Raw genomic sequence first — 17,252 nt, 5'->3', positions numbered from 1 at the left:
TATTTATATGGTATTAAAATGATGTATTAAATCGCAGTCATAAAGTTTTTTCCCCAAACTATAGCATGTCTAAAATTAATATTGTTCTTTAATTTTGTATAATAACTCATTAAGATAAACCAACTTACCTACATGCTATGTATACACAGTTATTATACGAATATTAATACAAACTCTATACAACCCTACTGCCTACTTTTGATTAAATATTCTTTATAACAATTCCATCCTAAAACTAAATTTAAAAAATGTCTTAAAACCAAATACTAGGTTAAAACCCATTATAATAGACGAACTTCTTCGCATTTAAAAAAATGCCATGACATGGGGTGACAAGTGACGACATTTTAGCATGTTAGGTGTCTGCCCAACTTCTACTTGTCATTAGCAAGGCACTGTCAGGTCGGGTATGGGTTAATATGAGTTAGTTTTGAACCAAAAGTCCACAAACATGTTTTATGTCATTGCTAATTACAATTAAACTATGATACGTGGCTCGTTCTAATACGTAAATAGTTATAAGGTATATGTATGTCATGTATTTATAATTAACTTATATTAGATAATAAAAGATTCCGTCTATGGTAGGGTTGTAAAAAGTTTATCTACAACCATGAATCATGATCTACTACTTAAATATACCATTAGACCATTATAATAATCAGTATAAGTTCTGTGATAGTCTATGGCAGCGATTCTTAACCTATTATACGCGGGATGCTCTCTGGTAGTATTCCAAAAAAAATTCAATACATAAACATTTTCAAATTGTGAAGGTGGTACTCAGATATCAAAAAAGTTTGAGAACCATTACAATATAGAGTGATTTGTGTTATCAGGGTAAGTATTTAAGAGATAAGAACTTTCCTTGTTTAATGTTCATTATTAACCGTTTGGATTAGCCATTGTTTGACGCTTAAATTTTATACGATGGAGGATTTTTTTTGTTGATTTTTGTATTGAGACAAGAATTTAATTACAATTGTCAGCAAGTGGTTTTTTCGATTTTTTTTACCGACCAATCAACATATTCGCTCGAGCAGGGGGCTCCACCTCTCAAAAACTAAAATTACGCCACTGGTAATAACATTTTGACTTTTAATGAGAAGAAGACTGTAATTCTTTTAAATTTTGAATAATTTCCAAAAAGTTTTTCAATAGGTATTTATGATCTAAAAAAAATAAGTAAAATATCATTCTGGTACTTACGCAAACTATATTATAACTAAAACAAATCTTTTCTTATAACATTCACTTAACTAAGCATCTAAGCCATTTATAGTGAATAGTAAAAGATGATTGGATAATCTAGTGATTATGTTATAATTTTGATTTTTGTGGTAATGCATCCAATCAAAATACCATTTTGCAATATTTTTGAGAGGATGAGTCCGATTATATGTCGTATAGCATGATATTTCTATTAACTGTCAACGCGCGGTCATGTTTGGAATAATTTATATCTTCCATCGAATATGTCAATATCGCCCCACATTGAATATTTCAATGTTCGTGTTACGTATTTCTCAAATCCATTTGTTTCATTATTTAACGAATTTTTTCACGAAAAAATAAATATATAATATAGTAATAATTAATTATTTTACAGACGATTATCTCAATATCTTGTTACTGTTGAGTGGATAAAAAAATACTTTAGAATATTTATTTATTGAGTTCATGTGAACTTAAAATCAAACAAAAATTTAGTTAGTATACAATATTCATGTAGTATCATATAAAAATTAAAGATTAAATGCCCATCACCCTTTTGTAGGAAATGCGTTGTTTAAAATTATAGTATTTTTACAAAATAATTCCGAATTGTCTAATTTGTTATCATACGATTGCAAAACTAAACAATACAAATTAATATAATCTTGTTAAATAATAGTTGTTTAGCATTTATTTGCTTTGTACGATTACACTGAATTTTTTTATAGATCAAATCCCCGTGATTCGTGATTATTTAGCATTTACAGATTGTTTTGGGATGAGTGGTTCAAAATTTGATATCTATAGCTAATGATTAATGAAGCACACCCTAAATTAATTGGTATACACCTCGTACTCATGTCCTAGCAATAATCCATAACGTATACGACAACGGGCCATTCGAAGTAGTTAAATTTTCACTTGACTCGAATTTTTAAAATACAATTTCGTCAGTTTTTTTTATTTATCAATATATTTTTATTAAATACATCCGTAGTCCTTCAAATCTGGTCACATTAACCCTTATAGTAATAATAATAATGACGGCGGAATAACCGGACAACAATGAAACAATACGAACTTGCCGGTAGTCTGGTTAAACGCGTGTGCAATAACATATAACATAATATAATATAGCAACAACCGCGCATAAAGCTGCTACGGATAGCCGTGACGTGGACGGGTTATAATAATAATTATGTGTATTTGGTGGGTTGGTGGGGTAAGGGGAAGGTGGCTTACGTGTGATCAAGGTCTTTTTTCGATGTACCATGATGACAATACGCGCGATGTACCAATTATAATAATAATAATAATATTGTCATAATGTACTCTCCATGCTTTCATGTATAGTTATCCGATTAGTTTTAGTTTTAAAAACATTGCATTGGAAATATATGCACATATTATAGACACATATAATACGTAGTTACCTATATATTATTAAAATACCGGACACACGCCATCGTGATGCAAAATAATAATAATAATAATAATACTTACGCTATGTGTCAAAAGTCTCATCGTTGTTCGGTCATTGGCCAACCGCAAACAATATATTTTACACATTGAGTTTAAGTATGATCGATAGCCAATTAATTTAAACAACTTCGATTTTTTAAAATTATAATGACTGTTTAAACAACTTGGAAATCGGTCAAATACATTTGAGAACGAAATTTTTATTGATACGATTGAAAACACTCAATTTGAATATATTTTTTCCAACGTTGATTCCAACCCCTTGGTAGTGATAAATTGCTTATATAGCTATATCCATACACTTATGTAAAAAATCCTTATTAAATTATACCATTTAACCAAAATAGCATGACGATAGTGGACAATAATAAATGATAATATATCGATCGATATTATATACTCGTATTATATCAATCAATATTATTATTGAACTTTTCTATGTTTTAAATTCAACTTTTTTTTTTATTTAACTTTAATATTCTCTAGTAGTTGAATGCGTAAATTTAAGGACGTGGATTATCAATGTATACTTAATTATAGTTGAACAATTATTTTGCTATATTATTAAAATATAAAACGAGTTTTTCCAACCAATTTTTATCGTTTTTACACAAATATAATATTATCATTTGTTTTTAATGCTTCAAAATCTTAGTCCAATACAAATAAAATGCCAGTGTAGTGTAATGATATCATAGGTTAGGTTAACCTAACCGTGACACGATCACTAATTTATTTTATATTTATATTATAATAACGTTTATGGCTCAGTTGCGTTGGGGACATAAAGTTGTTTCAAATTTTCCATTTGCACGCTATATATATATGTGTATGTGTGTGTGTGTGTGTGTGTGTGTGTGTGTGTGTGTGTGTGTGTGTGTGTGTGTGTGTGTGTGTGTGTGCGTGCGTGCGTGCGTGCGTGCGTGCGTGCGTGCGTGCGTGCGTGCGTGCGCGTGTGTGTGTGTGTGTGTGTGTGTGTGTGTGTGTGTGTGTGTGTGTGTGTGTGTGTGTGTGTGTGTGTGTGTGTGTGTGTGTGTGTGCGCGTGTGTGTGTGTGTGTGTGTATAGCTACCTTTTGGGTGGTGGAAGACATAAGCGCCAAAATAAGATAAGAAAAAAAAAGTCGTATCTTACAAAAGCGCCAGAAATTAAATAACAAATATTAAATTTAGAACTATATGTCAAAAAAGTGGAATTAAAAAATCAACCAATTTTTATTAAATGTAAAAAATATTTATGTGCGTGTATATTATAATTTACTATCAACATAATATTCATAATAATATTAATATAATATAATTTTTATAAGATATAGACAATTTTAAATAACTACCTACTTCATACTTATATAAAATATTAATTTTGCCGCAAATGATAGGTCATTTTTGTACCTTTGGCGCTTATGTTATATGTTGGGTATAGCAGGTATACAATATTAAATTGGCGCTTAATATGTACTACAGATTTTGGCGCTAATGATAGGTCATTTTTGTACCTTTGGCGCTTATGTCATACAGCCCTTTTGAGCTGCTAATGCGTCTTTACCCTATCGTCCCTATCATACAATGATAACAATAATAATCATAATTACAATGACAGTTATCGAATTTTATTCTAAATCATTACATGAACGTAGCACCGTGGGCATTAAATTTTTTTGTTTCATCTCTATCGCTTTGTTGTTTTCGAAACGGACATAATAATATATAATGTAAATAAGGTGTCTGCGCATAAACGCGGTGAACCGTACATCCGTTTGGTGCAGGATAACACGGTATAACAACGTTTTCGATTCGATCACAACAATAACTGCATATATATTATAATTATCTATACGTATACAGGGTGAATATTAAAGGCGTTTATACATTTAAATGTAATTTCAGTGCAAAAAATATTAACTACACCACATGCACCCTATATAATATAGGTATGTGTCTAGGCGATATAATATATGTAACCATATACAATATACATCAATTAATATATTACAATGATCGCTGAACCAAATACAGAGGTACGCCATGTATGTTTCGTGAACAAATAATTCCTTTTCGCTTTCTGGGGGGCCTCTCGATGGTATGCATGCAGATATTACAATAATATTATACAGAAATATAAATATTTATTTAATAATACATAAAACTATTTAAATAATAATACGATATTATAATATATATTGATGCGTGTAAATAGTGCAATTTTACTATAACATTTAAAATGCGAAGGAAAGATTGATATTGGCAATGAGTAACATATATATATATATATATATGCACCTATAATAAGTTTATTCGCTAAATAATTTATAAGTGATAGTGAAGTGATAAATGTAACATAATACTTATTTGACTGATCTCATGATGAATCAAGGACAAATCAGGAAAATGGTCGTTGACAAACAAAGACATTCTGACTTTAAATTTTTTTATAAATTGTTTTACTTTATAAGGATCCCATATTATCAGGTATGGAAAACGTTTTTAATTTTTTCGTTTTCGTTTTTGTTTATTGATTTAAAAAATATCCGTTTTGTTTAACGTTTTTAAACGTTTTTGATAATTACGTTTTACTCGTTTTAGATTTAACGTTTTTAAAAACGTTATTTTTCAATATCGTTTTTGATTAAGGTTTTTAAAAACGTTATTTTCTTATTGTTTCCAAATAACGTTTTTGATAATTTTTTTTTATATATATATAATATATTCTTATAACTTATAACTGAGTTATAATTGTAACGCGCAATATAGAAATGCACTTAAAAGTTAAAAATTCAAATTAATTACACTTAATATTTAAATTTTAAAAGTGCATTGGTAAAGATTAAAAAGTAAAGACTTAAGTCTTAAAGACTAAAGTGAAACACTATTTCAGGTTTCTAGAGTAAATAATAAAAATTATCCAGAACTCAAAAATAATTAAATAATGTATATAATACTATAATTTATTTCCGTTTTACATTTTTGTTTTCATTTTTTATTTTGCTTCGTTTTCGTTTTATTAATTGTTTTCATTTTTTGTTTATTTTCGTTTTCGTTTTTCATTTTTTTTTCCGTTTAATAACGTTTTTTAAAAACGTTTTCCATCCCTGCATATTATGCTACCCATAGCCCCATACTCCAACGTATTAAAAACCAATTATCAGAATAAAATATTCTTAGGATTGATTAATTTTTAAAATTATTGATCACTTGAAAAAACCTAAAAGTTTTTTTATCGCCTTATAACATAATATCCAAACGTGGGAATGAATAGTAGCATAAGATATACACAACTTCTTACACATACCATAGTTCCGCAAGACTATTGTCATTTAAGGGGATATTAATATAATTTAATGAACAATTAATCAACAAACAAAAATCCTTGGTGAAATTAATACAGTTTCGCAGTTAAGTTAATTAAACAATTTTTAGTTATTTATTGAAGTTTAAAAAATATCTATACATAATAAATTCATACTAAATTTCTATTACCTTAAATTTAGTTTTCTATACTTAAAATTTACATGTTTATATGAAAATTATGGAACTTCAATGTAAACTAAATGATATAATTAGTAATCTAAAATTGTATGCCTACTACTTATACAAAATATGTATTATTTATTTATTTTCATAAAATTACAACGATATAAGTTTTATTGAGTGAAAGTGCCTATATGGTCAAATAATATTGTAAGAATAAATATTTTCTTCTTAAAAATTTGATTAACTATATTATTCACTCGTTTCACTTAGCTGATTTAAAACTATTCATTATATTTCGACAACGTCAATATCTTAAATCGGAGGATATAATAATGTTATTGTTGGAAAGTACCTACTAATATTCAATATACGCACGTACATTGTGTTGCCTATTTATTGTCAATTAGGTACACACGAATTATTAATTATTACATTATAATCTGGATAATGTCGAATAATATATCATAAATCAAAATAGGACCTCATTTTTTGTCTATTTAAATGTATTACTTGGTTATGATATAAATATTTTTCATGATTTATATTTTATTATGAGAAGAGACAAACGATTTTAACATGTTAATCGTTTAACTATTTGAAAATTGTTTTAAACTTACGATTTGTTACTATTCATTTTTTGTTTATTAGTGAATATTTTGCGATCAACAGAACTTTTATTTATAACTACACAAGCTATATCGAAATCTACTTAATCTAAAAATGTATAATATATTTTTCTTATGATTATTAGATCTTGTTATATAACGCGTTAAATTATACCTTTAATATTACTATAATTGATTTCTTTTTCGACGAGTAGAAAACTCTTGTATTTGTCATTATGGCAGTCCTTAAATATTATACTGAAAAATCGTAGTAATTAATTAATTATATGCTAAATCTATAAATAAAATAATTATACTTATGGGACTGTTTTCTGAGGTTATGATTAACCATAATATATGATATTTTAAACAACTAGGGGCATCGCACCCGTTCACTGAACGACCAAAAGTACTTCAGGGAATCGCGTTTGGTTTGGAACGAAGGCCACCACGAATACGTGCATTGCTTTCGGTAACCTATAATTCAAACATAATTTTCATTTTCAGTGCCATAAACAAAATTTTGTATTTTATTGTAAGCAATTTATTTTCAATATGAAATTCAACGTCATGGTTATCATCGCTATAATTAGATATAAATAATAGCTGCTTCATAATATTTCATTCTGTATAATATGACGTTATATATTAGAACGTACACATTATTACTATGAGTATAATGACTATAGTCTATAATATTAAGAGTATTTAAATAGTTTTGAAAAATTATAAAACATTATATTATTTACACGTTCAATAACAGCATGTATAATAATATTTTATAGGTCCAGTTGAATATAAAGTGAACACGTAGCATAATAATCGATTAAGCTCAAAAAAATCCTAAATAATAAAAATGTCTCTGAAAAAGATTATGTAAAATGGAACACGACTAAATAAGATAGGTAGGTAGGTAGTTAATAATTTGATTGTTTTCAAAAAACGTTTATTATTGGCTGATATTACGTATGTTGTATTATACACACCCTTAAAGATAGACTGCAGGTAGTACCTGTTATGTTATATAATATTTTAAGTACAACATTCTAAAAAATAAAATTTATTTATTTATGAATATAAATACAATTGGCTGTCGTTATTATTTTTCGAAACAAAATGGAATAAATTGAATGTTTTTGACAACCACATCGATTAAGACCCCGAATAATATTTTTATGATTTATACTATTTAGGTTTTACGAGCTCCGTCAGCACATTACTCTGGTACCTGAACAAAATTTTTATAATTTTGTATTGGATAATTATATAGGTACCTATCTAGTAGAGATGACTTGAACTTTTTTCCTTGACTCACATTTAATATTTTTACACTACCCGACCTAAGCATTTTTTTACTGATTTATAAAAAGTGGGATTCATAAGTTGTTAGTGGTTAAATAATTTTTAAATAACTTTTTAAAATTTTCAAACTACCTTTTCGTATATACTATAGATACATACATGTATGTGCGTGTATTATATGTATGTTAAGACTTTAGGTGTACGTTATTATACTTCTGTTTTGATATTATTCTTATATATTATTATTCATATTTACATAAAATGTGAATATATTATACTTACCTTTAAGACACTTGTTGTTGCATCTTCAATTGATCCGAGAATTCAGAAGCTGATGCGCCGATGAGATTTGGTCCGTTGTCCGAGAGTACTATATTATATTATGCCTATCATTATTGACTGTGTGTTTACCTTTTTCGCATGTGATTAAATTAAAAGAGATGAGATTATTGAAATTATTAGGTTATATATGAACGAAAATTATAACATATTGTTATGCGTATTAACGCATTCATGTGTTGGGATGATTCTGGAATACCGTAATCTTGAAATATTTTATCGCAAAGTATCTGATTTTGATGAATGGTACCTTAATCTTAAACATAGTTAATATTTTAACGTTAGAATGACTGATAAAAGATTTTACGTAGGTAGCTAAATTAAATAATAGACTTTTGATAAGCCATAGGATAAATAGTATCTGATAAACGAAATATGACTTCAATAATATTATAGTGACAATGTAACCATACGTTCAAGAGATTTAGTAATTCGAGTGTTATATGCAAATCGCAATAATATAAGAATAAAATGAAATAATATAGATTGATATATCAAGAGAGATAGAGAGAGAGAGAGAGTGAGAGAAAGAGAGCGTAAAGTACACATAAGTTGAGTTAATTAGTTTGTTGAAAAACGGAGTGTCGACGACTGGGAATTTTTGGGCTCTACTATATATTTGTATGTTTAGAATTAATGGTCACTTAATTTCCCAATTTTTAGTCGATACTTGAAGCAAATGATATCCGTTTTGTGGTCATGGTCGATATAGGGGTGTGTGAATTTGTTTAATGTTTTAGTTTGACCTTGTTGTTTAAGAATGTTTGGTATTTTTATGTGGTCTAATATTTTTTTGTTTCATGATTTCATCGGGTGATATAATAGGGTGATATAATAGGGTGACATATATGTAGTGTGTGGCCCATTGGAATGTGTCTCGTGTCTGAGTCACTATTCGAGGCCAGTTTAAGGGTGTATATTTTATATTAATGTTCAGCTGTATTGGTTTTTTAGTTGCTTATTTAAGATCAAAAATAAAGTTTCATATTTATGATTTATATATTACATTACTGTTATTATAATATAATAATATATTATTATTATATATATATATAACCATCAATAAGACTATAATATAATCATCAAGCAACCTAGCAATTTCTGCTAAGATTCTGTTCGATTTCATTATATCAATCTCATAATTGCAATGGTGGTTGACGACGTGAATAAAAAACACTGAACTATCCTAAATACATTTATATAGTCACAATTAAGTTTTTTTAAGGCAATTATCACGTTTTTTCTTAATACTTAATGGTATATTATTATATTTCTGGGGAAGACTTAAATTGTATATTACATTAAATGTCATACATTTTATGACTACCAAATACTTAAAATATTACTCCACAAGAGATTTCTTACTCGAAAATTACATTTAAAATTAGACAAACAAAATATTGTATTATATTAGTCTTAAAAGTTAGAGTATGTAGAGTGTAACAACAAAATTTATTGCAAAAAAATTTTTTTTATAAATTTAACCATAAAACTATAAATTATTGTATAATCAAAGCAATATATTTGCATGATAATCGCATGCACACGTTTTGGCTTTTATATAGAACAAGCAGATAAACATAGAATGATGATAATAGGTACCTACTACATCAACATGCAAACTAAAAACAACTATGCCTACTATACTTGACTATTTCAACTCCTTATACCTATATTATGTAACTTAAAAATTCACCGTTGGTTAATGAAATTAATGAAAATTATTATCAACTAAGTTGAGTAATCACAAGGTTCTGAAGTTAAAAGCGAATAGTTAACAAATAATAAATTTAACTCGTAAACTTAAAATTAATATGGTAAGAAATGCTAACTTAAATTAGTTCAAAAACTTTTTTCATTAGCACATGGATCATATAGAGGATTGTTCGTGTCTTTCTGTAGGTACCTACATCATATTATTTTATCAAGAAATATGTAAACAATACTATTTCAGAATTATTACTATTATTACCTGTAATAAATATCACATTTTATTTATTTCATTAATACTATGTAGGTAGTATCTTAATATTATTATTATTAAAGTATAAAACCATTAAATGTTTCTACAACATATTTCCTATGTTTAATTTGATGTTTACCTTTGTAATTTGGATAATTTAACTGTATAGATAATTTATCAATATGAACATGGCTTACACATTTTGTTTCTGATTCCAATACTTCTATATATTCACCCTCGTGTGATTATTGTAATATTACACTAGTCGATGTAAAATTTCATCGAATGATAATATTAAAATCACCTTTTTTCCGTTCAAAAAACCGGGAACGGGTGGAAAATGTTTAGTACAATACTGCCACCCGGTCCCGTATCGTTTATTCGCCGTCAACATATTAAAATCACCTACAAATTCTTGTCTTATATATTACATTATAATTTCATACACATCAATCTCAAAAGTCCAAGGCTATCGTTCTAATATTTTTTTTAAATTTAATTTTATCATTATTTTAAGTATACGTGATTTATTTTACCTAATTCACTATTTGCATTTATTATTTTCCAGGTCACTTTCGTCAATCCCGCCATTATGAAGCGATCTTACACCATAATCTTGATGGCCTCGCTGTCCTTAATAACAAGTATGTGCCCTTTTGTTAAAATGTTTATAGAAATATGTACCTATCCGTGGCAAACGCGTTTTTGTGTTTCTATCATACACTAACACACACACACACACACACACGCACATATATATAATTCTCCAGTAATAAAATATACTGTTCAGTCAAAGGTCCGTTAAATAGGTCAAATTGACCATTGCGTGCAGCATAAATGAAAATCGTGGGTTTTGCTGTTACAGGGTAGCACCCCTTTCTACCCCTCATTATTATCCAGCACACCACGTAAACACATTATTCTTTTTTTTTCAGTTTATTTTCAACGAATTACTTTCTTGATAGCTTTAACGCCAATGACGCGTTGTTTTATACATACAAAAAAAAGGTAATTTTGTCTAGATTTTAGCTTCAGAGGTTAATGGTATTTCAAAGGTAATTTAAAAATAATAGAGAAAACAATGAGTGTGTTTTGTATTTTAATTTTATAACGCTGCATCGAATGAAAAACGACTAAATATTGACTGACACCTGAAAACATGTCAAAAATATGCTGGTTAATTTATAAAATTATTAAAAGCATTTAGAACTGTAACTAGAAGGACAAACAAAATAAACCAACATAAGACCATAATAAATAATTTTGCAGTAAAGTATTATTATTATATTAATTTGTTTATTTTAAATACCTACAAGCTAGGTTTTTCTTTAAATGAGCTCAAAAGTATCATTAATCGATTTTACCTAAACTAATGAGTCACAAAAGTTCTGAGCCCCTTTTAAACCTTCATTATTATTCTGAAGGTTATAAAACCTAATCTAATATAAAATTAAGTATTTCATTAATCATTTTTTTTATACATTTTTTCTGACTTAAAATGACAATTTTAAATGCAATCCTTTTAACAAAATATATTCAGATTCAAATTGTAATTTAAATTTAATATAATATAAATACAAAATAATTATTGATAGGGCAACAAATTTCTATTATATTAAGAAATTAATCTAAATCTATTTTTTTTATTTTACTATCAAACTGTATTTATTTGCGGAGATAAAAATCCATTTTAAAAATATATTAGTTGTAGGTAGTGAATTAAAACTGTGTGTGTATAGTATAAGAATAATTTTATATAAAACACAAAATAATAATAATAATAATAATAACGATCACAATGAATAAAATAAAACATAGTATATTATAAATTAGTAACTAGGTAGTGTAAATAGTGTAATAATATTAAATGGAATCGCAAATTTGTTTATCTTCATCATCACTAAAAAATAAAATAGAACTATATTGGCCGAATTTCCTAATACGTATTTCTTAGTGAATTAATTAAATAATTTTTATTTATTTATTTTAATAAAAAAACTTTTATTGTCTCTGGTGTTTTTCGGGTTGTTTTTGAAATTAATTTTCTCTGATAAAGAACTACAATATTTTGTATTATTGAGTAATTAAAGTAAGAAATTCAATTTTAGATATTTTCAACGATTTCCTAAGGCTTATAACTTTACTAGGTAGTAATATTTTGTTGTTACCTAACCTAGATAGTTTATTGACGTACTAAAAGGTTATATATGGTACTACCATGTATTTACATACATCTTGAAATTTGAGTTCAATAACATTATTTTTATTCATTATGTAGTTGTATACTTATACTATAGGTATTATTTATAAATGTCAAAAAAAAAATACATATTTTCTTAATGTATTTTGTGCTTCCTTGAAATCATTAGTATAAAAACGTTTGAATGTATTTTCAAAATCAAGTTAAAAATGTTTAAATAGTTAGAATAGATAACTTCAGTACATAAATATTTGACCATCTAATTGTATAAAGTTTGAATTAAACAATCTTAAGTTGTTAAATCAATATTTAAGTCAACATAATTTATGATTCAAAAAAATTAAACATTTATTATAAAATTAAATTAAAGCAATTTATTAACTTAAAATATCTAAAATATATTGGTACAATTTTAGTTTGATGTAACTTCTAATGTTTGTCGATTATTTTAATTTTATACATTTAAAATTATAAAATGTATTGTAGTATTATTAATCAACATAACCTTAGTAATTATTGATGCTGTATCAAGAACAAAAAATAATGATTTGTAATATTTTGTGATTATTTGAACACGTTATCAGTTATTCAAACATAATCGAAAACAAATTGATCAACCAAACTGCATTTCTATAACAACACTTTCCATTCGAATATGATATGACTATCAACTTATTTTGGTACTTATTAGTTGTTAATTAGAATTATTATTTTCTTATAACACATATAATTATTTATTTTACTACTATTAATTGAATACAAATTTCACGTTGTTTGACATAAAATCTAAATAAATTGTCTCGTCTATAGCAAATAATACTATTATCTATCAAACAATTTTTTTCACCGTTCTTATAGTAATGCATGCAGTTGTATAGAATATACTCACAGATAGGTATCCAACTACTGATTAATATTAAAAAATATGTTATTGTTTGAAACGATGTATCAAATAAATGTTCAAATAGGTACTATACAGAAATATAACTTCAATAATGGTGGATTAGGTTATTAGCAGTACATTAAATATAGTAAGTTATTCTTATAACTGATATAACGTCAGAAACTACGAAAAAATATCCATAGCTGGGTGCTAGGGTGTAAGTACTATATACAAGATGATTCACCAACCATGCTCGACGAAATTTTTTCTTTTAATAATAAATTTATTCAAATACCTAGTTTGGAATTCTCAATCATTATACTAAGATAATCATCTTATTTTCATAAAATTAAATGTTTTATTCTATGTTGTGAATGCTGTCTTGACGTTTTGTGGAGATTCTATAATTCTTTTTTTTTTTTAATGGGAATCGATTTTTATAAAAAGGGTTGATGTATTCAAACCAAAATTTGAACGAATAACTTTTAATTAATTTAGCTCTTTTATACTAAGTATGTTATAGATTGGGCGAAATGGGGATTATGATTTTTTTTTAAATTATTGTAATCAACATTAATCTATCAACCTTTTATATTTTATGAATAATGTTTGAGTTCGATACGTACTATAGATTAAATAACAGATAGTATGCAATATGCTTTATTATAGTTTTGTAAAACCATTTTGAATAAGGACTATTACTATTTATACCTACCTTATTATCAATAATATATTTTAATTACTCAAAACTATTCGGTCAAATTTTAATTATTTACATGCACCATAGTTTTAAAAAAAATTCTCTGCTTTAAAATGTTGAGTTAAAATCATTAGTTCTCATTTAATAAAATTAAGGTTTTATATCGATACAGGACACTCATGTAAAAAATCTTTATATTTTTAAATGTGACTAGTAGGTATACTAATAGTTCATATTAATTTTTATCATAAACTTTAACTCATTATAACGGGAAAAATATGGGTGTGAGTATACTTAGAGAAATAGAGAATCACTCTGTATATAATAGTATAATATAAACTTTAAAAAGAAAATCTACACAGAAAAATAATTATAATGATGTCAACATAGAATTACAAAAAGAGTTGCATACACGTTACATACAGTTGTGTGAACAGTACATATTTAGCCTAATTTTTATCACCCAATACATTTTATTTTATACGCCTAAACGTAAACTTAAACGTTTATCATTTCATTTTTAACACCGAACAGTATTGTGTAGAAATAACATCACAATAATATTATGTATATAAATGTAATTATAAAACTATATAACTACATATTAATAGCATTTTTAATTACTACGTGGTAATGTTGTCACTGCGTTTGTCCTATATCTGTATTTTTTTAAAACAATTCAATGTTTTCAGCGGTTTACAAACTCAACGAGAGTGAAAAAAATTAAATATCCAAAATTAAATATTAAATCTTCAGCGTATACCGTCAGTACTTTCATTCTGAGAGTTTGTACTAAAGAGAGTTTGTAAAAACAAAGTTTTCATTCATATGAACTGAAATACTATTTAAACAACATTGGCAACCAATAACTACCTATATATTTTATTCTTCCCTTTTAAATTTTATTTTTTGTATGTATAATTTTGTTCTCAGATAAATTGATATAATTAAAAAAAAAAAATAACACATCAAAAATATTATTATATTCGTTATTATAGATAGGCACTCTTAATTTATTGTAAATTTTATTATTTCTAATGCATAATTTGTATAATTATTGCACGCACGTATTTAATATATTAATCAAATCGCTTTTTGTTTAAGTCTAAACAATACTAAACATTTATAAACGATTGCTATAATAAACACATCGATAGGAACATCTTAATATTATGTTAAATTACATTATATGCAATATACATATTATTATATTAAATGTTTTTGTTCAAATTTTTACTTTATTTAAAATAACGTAATATAACATCGTTAACCGACGTATAGTATTATTTAACTACGTGTTCTCCGATAGTCGCGTGTTCAAACCACAAGAGCTCTCGTATTTTAACGATAATAAATCAAAATAATTTATAGCTGTCATCTAAATAAATACTATATACATTATACACATGTGTTATTAAGGCGATGAATTGAAAGCTTCACACTTCCTGAACAATTGTCGCAAAAGAATGAACGAAACAGATTATTTTGATAAGGGTCGATAAACCCTCAATGCTAAGGGGTGCATACTCTAAAAATCACGAGTCAATATCATTTTTTATCATATAATATTATATACATTACATATTATGTATGTGCTTAGAATTCGGCACAATCGGCACGTACTTGTACCTATTGTATGTATGTTCGCATTGAATATAAAACAATATAATTCATACGGTGGTACTCATTTTAGTAGGTAAGTAACTATATTTTTGTTTGCTTATCAGGCCACGTTGAAAATCAACAATTTAATTAATTATTAAAAGATCTTCATATTACCGTAGTCCGCGATATTATGTAAATATGTATCAATAATACCCGTAATTTTCAGAAGTTTTGATTTAAAAAACCATACGTTAATTTAATAAGGATTAAGAATTAATATACTTGAATAGTTAACTGATTACGTAGGGATTCAGACTTATAGAATTATCTGATGATCGAAAACAAAATATGCAATCAAATTTGGAATTTTTTTATACAAAATAACTGAATAAAATTTTTGAGATATTTATTAATTTTGGTTATCAATACAACAATAATTTATTTCATGTATGAAAAATCTCAATATCAAACATTAAAAAAAAATATATATATATATATATAATTATTATAATATTATGTATATAGCCAGGTAGATACTTAAAACAAGTAAATAATTATAATAAATACACTTATGAAATGTTAGTATTTTGTTATTTATCAAAAAACTTCCAACTGCTTGGTACTTTACCCCCTATATTAAGTACCAGCTGTCGCTGTGTCAAATTTCCAATCAATAGAAGCTAGGTCGCTAGGGTATATAAAACTTTTGAAGAACCCTTTTATACCCAATATCGTGTTTATCACAGGCAAAACGAGTTTAAAAAAAAAAATTCCAAACATTGTATATAAAATCAATAGTGCGTGAATTGAAAATATACCATGTCCACTACGCACAAAATCACTTTAAGCCGTATTGTTTTTATCAAACAAACTCTTATGGCATTTTTGTTTTTATTTTTTCTTAACTTTCATAATGTTATGCCTAACAAACGTTAATAGTGTGTTAGTCGTGGATAGATAATGATTATTCTTTCTCTCAGCTGTTGATATTATTATTTAAGACAATAATACTCATTGTTTATTGTTTATAGCTGAAGCGGCGCACATGATTTACGCGCAAAACTGTGGTAAAGAAGAGTACAACCGGTGTATCGCTCTGGCCGACCCGTTGGTGAAAGATCCACACCTCATCTACCCGGGCAATCTAAAGGACATCGATAATATATGCCGGTAAATTACTTTATTGAACTCGCCGCAATAAACATTTCGTTTCGTTCACAACGTATAATGATTTATTTATATTTAACCGCTATATTTTAATTTATAACGTGTTTATCTTCGTATTTTACAGCACTTGGACGCTGTTCGTCGATTGCACAAAGCGGTACACCGAACACTGTTTCGAGGAGAACAAACGGAAAGTGTTTAACAAAGCCGTTGAAAACTCTATCGAACTGGTCCATCAAATGTGCACGTCGCCTCAATACCAGACAGGTTATTGATCCGTAATAAATAACAATAATATATTATATCGACATAGTGTATCAAC

The 17,252-nt window shown here is 26.8% G+C and overlaps 1 protein-coding gene across 1 annotated transcript in view; it reads left to right on the top strand.

Annotated features, from left to right (window-relative positions):
• Nucleotides 1-17,252, top strand: part of LOC107165246 (uncharacterized) — a 34,221-nt gene that overhangs the window by 3,446 nt on the left and 13,523 nt on the right. Inside the window, exons 2-4 of the mRNA XM_089227261.1 lie at nt 10,944-11,019; nt 16,795-16,933; nt 17,055-17,197. Of these exons, the coding sequence (XP_089083387.1) occupies nt 10,968-11,019; nt 16,795-16,933; nt 17,055-17,197 (334 nt within the window). The 5' untranslated portion in view covers nt 10,944-10,967. The remainder of the gene's footprint in view (nt 1-10,943; nt 11,020-16,794; nt 16,934-17,054; nt 17,198-17,252) is intronic.

The sequence above is a fragment of the Diuraphis noxia genome, unplaced genomic scaffold (genome assembly GCF_037042655.1).
Source record: "Diuraphis noxia isolate RWA-SAM2 unplaced genomic scaffold, SU_Dnox_SAM2 contig0004, whole genome shotgun sequence".
Classification (NCBI taxonomy): Eukaryota; Metazoa; Arthropoda; class Insecta; order Hemiptera; family Aphididae; genus Diuraphis; species Diuraphis noxia.
Note: the sequence above shows the minus strand (reverse complement) of the source record. Positions and strands in the feature narration are given on the sequence as shown.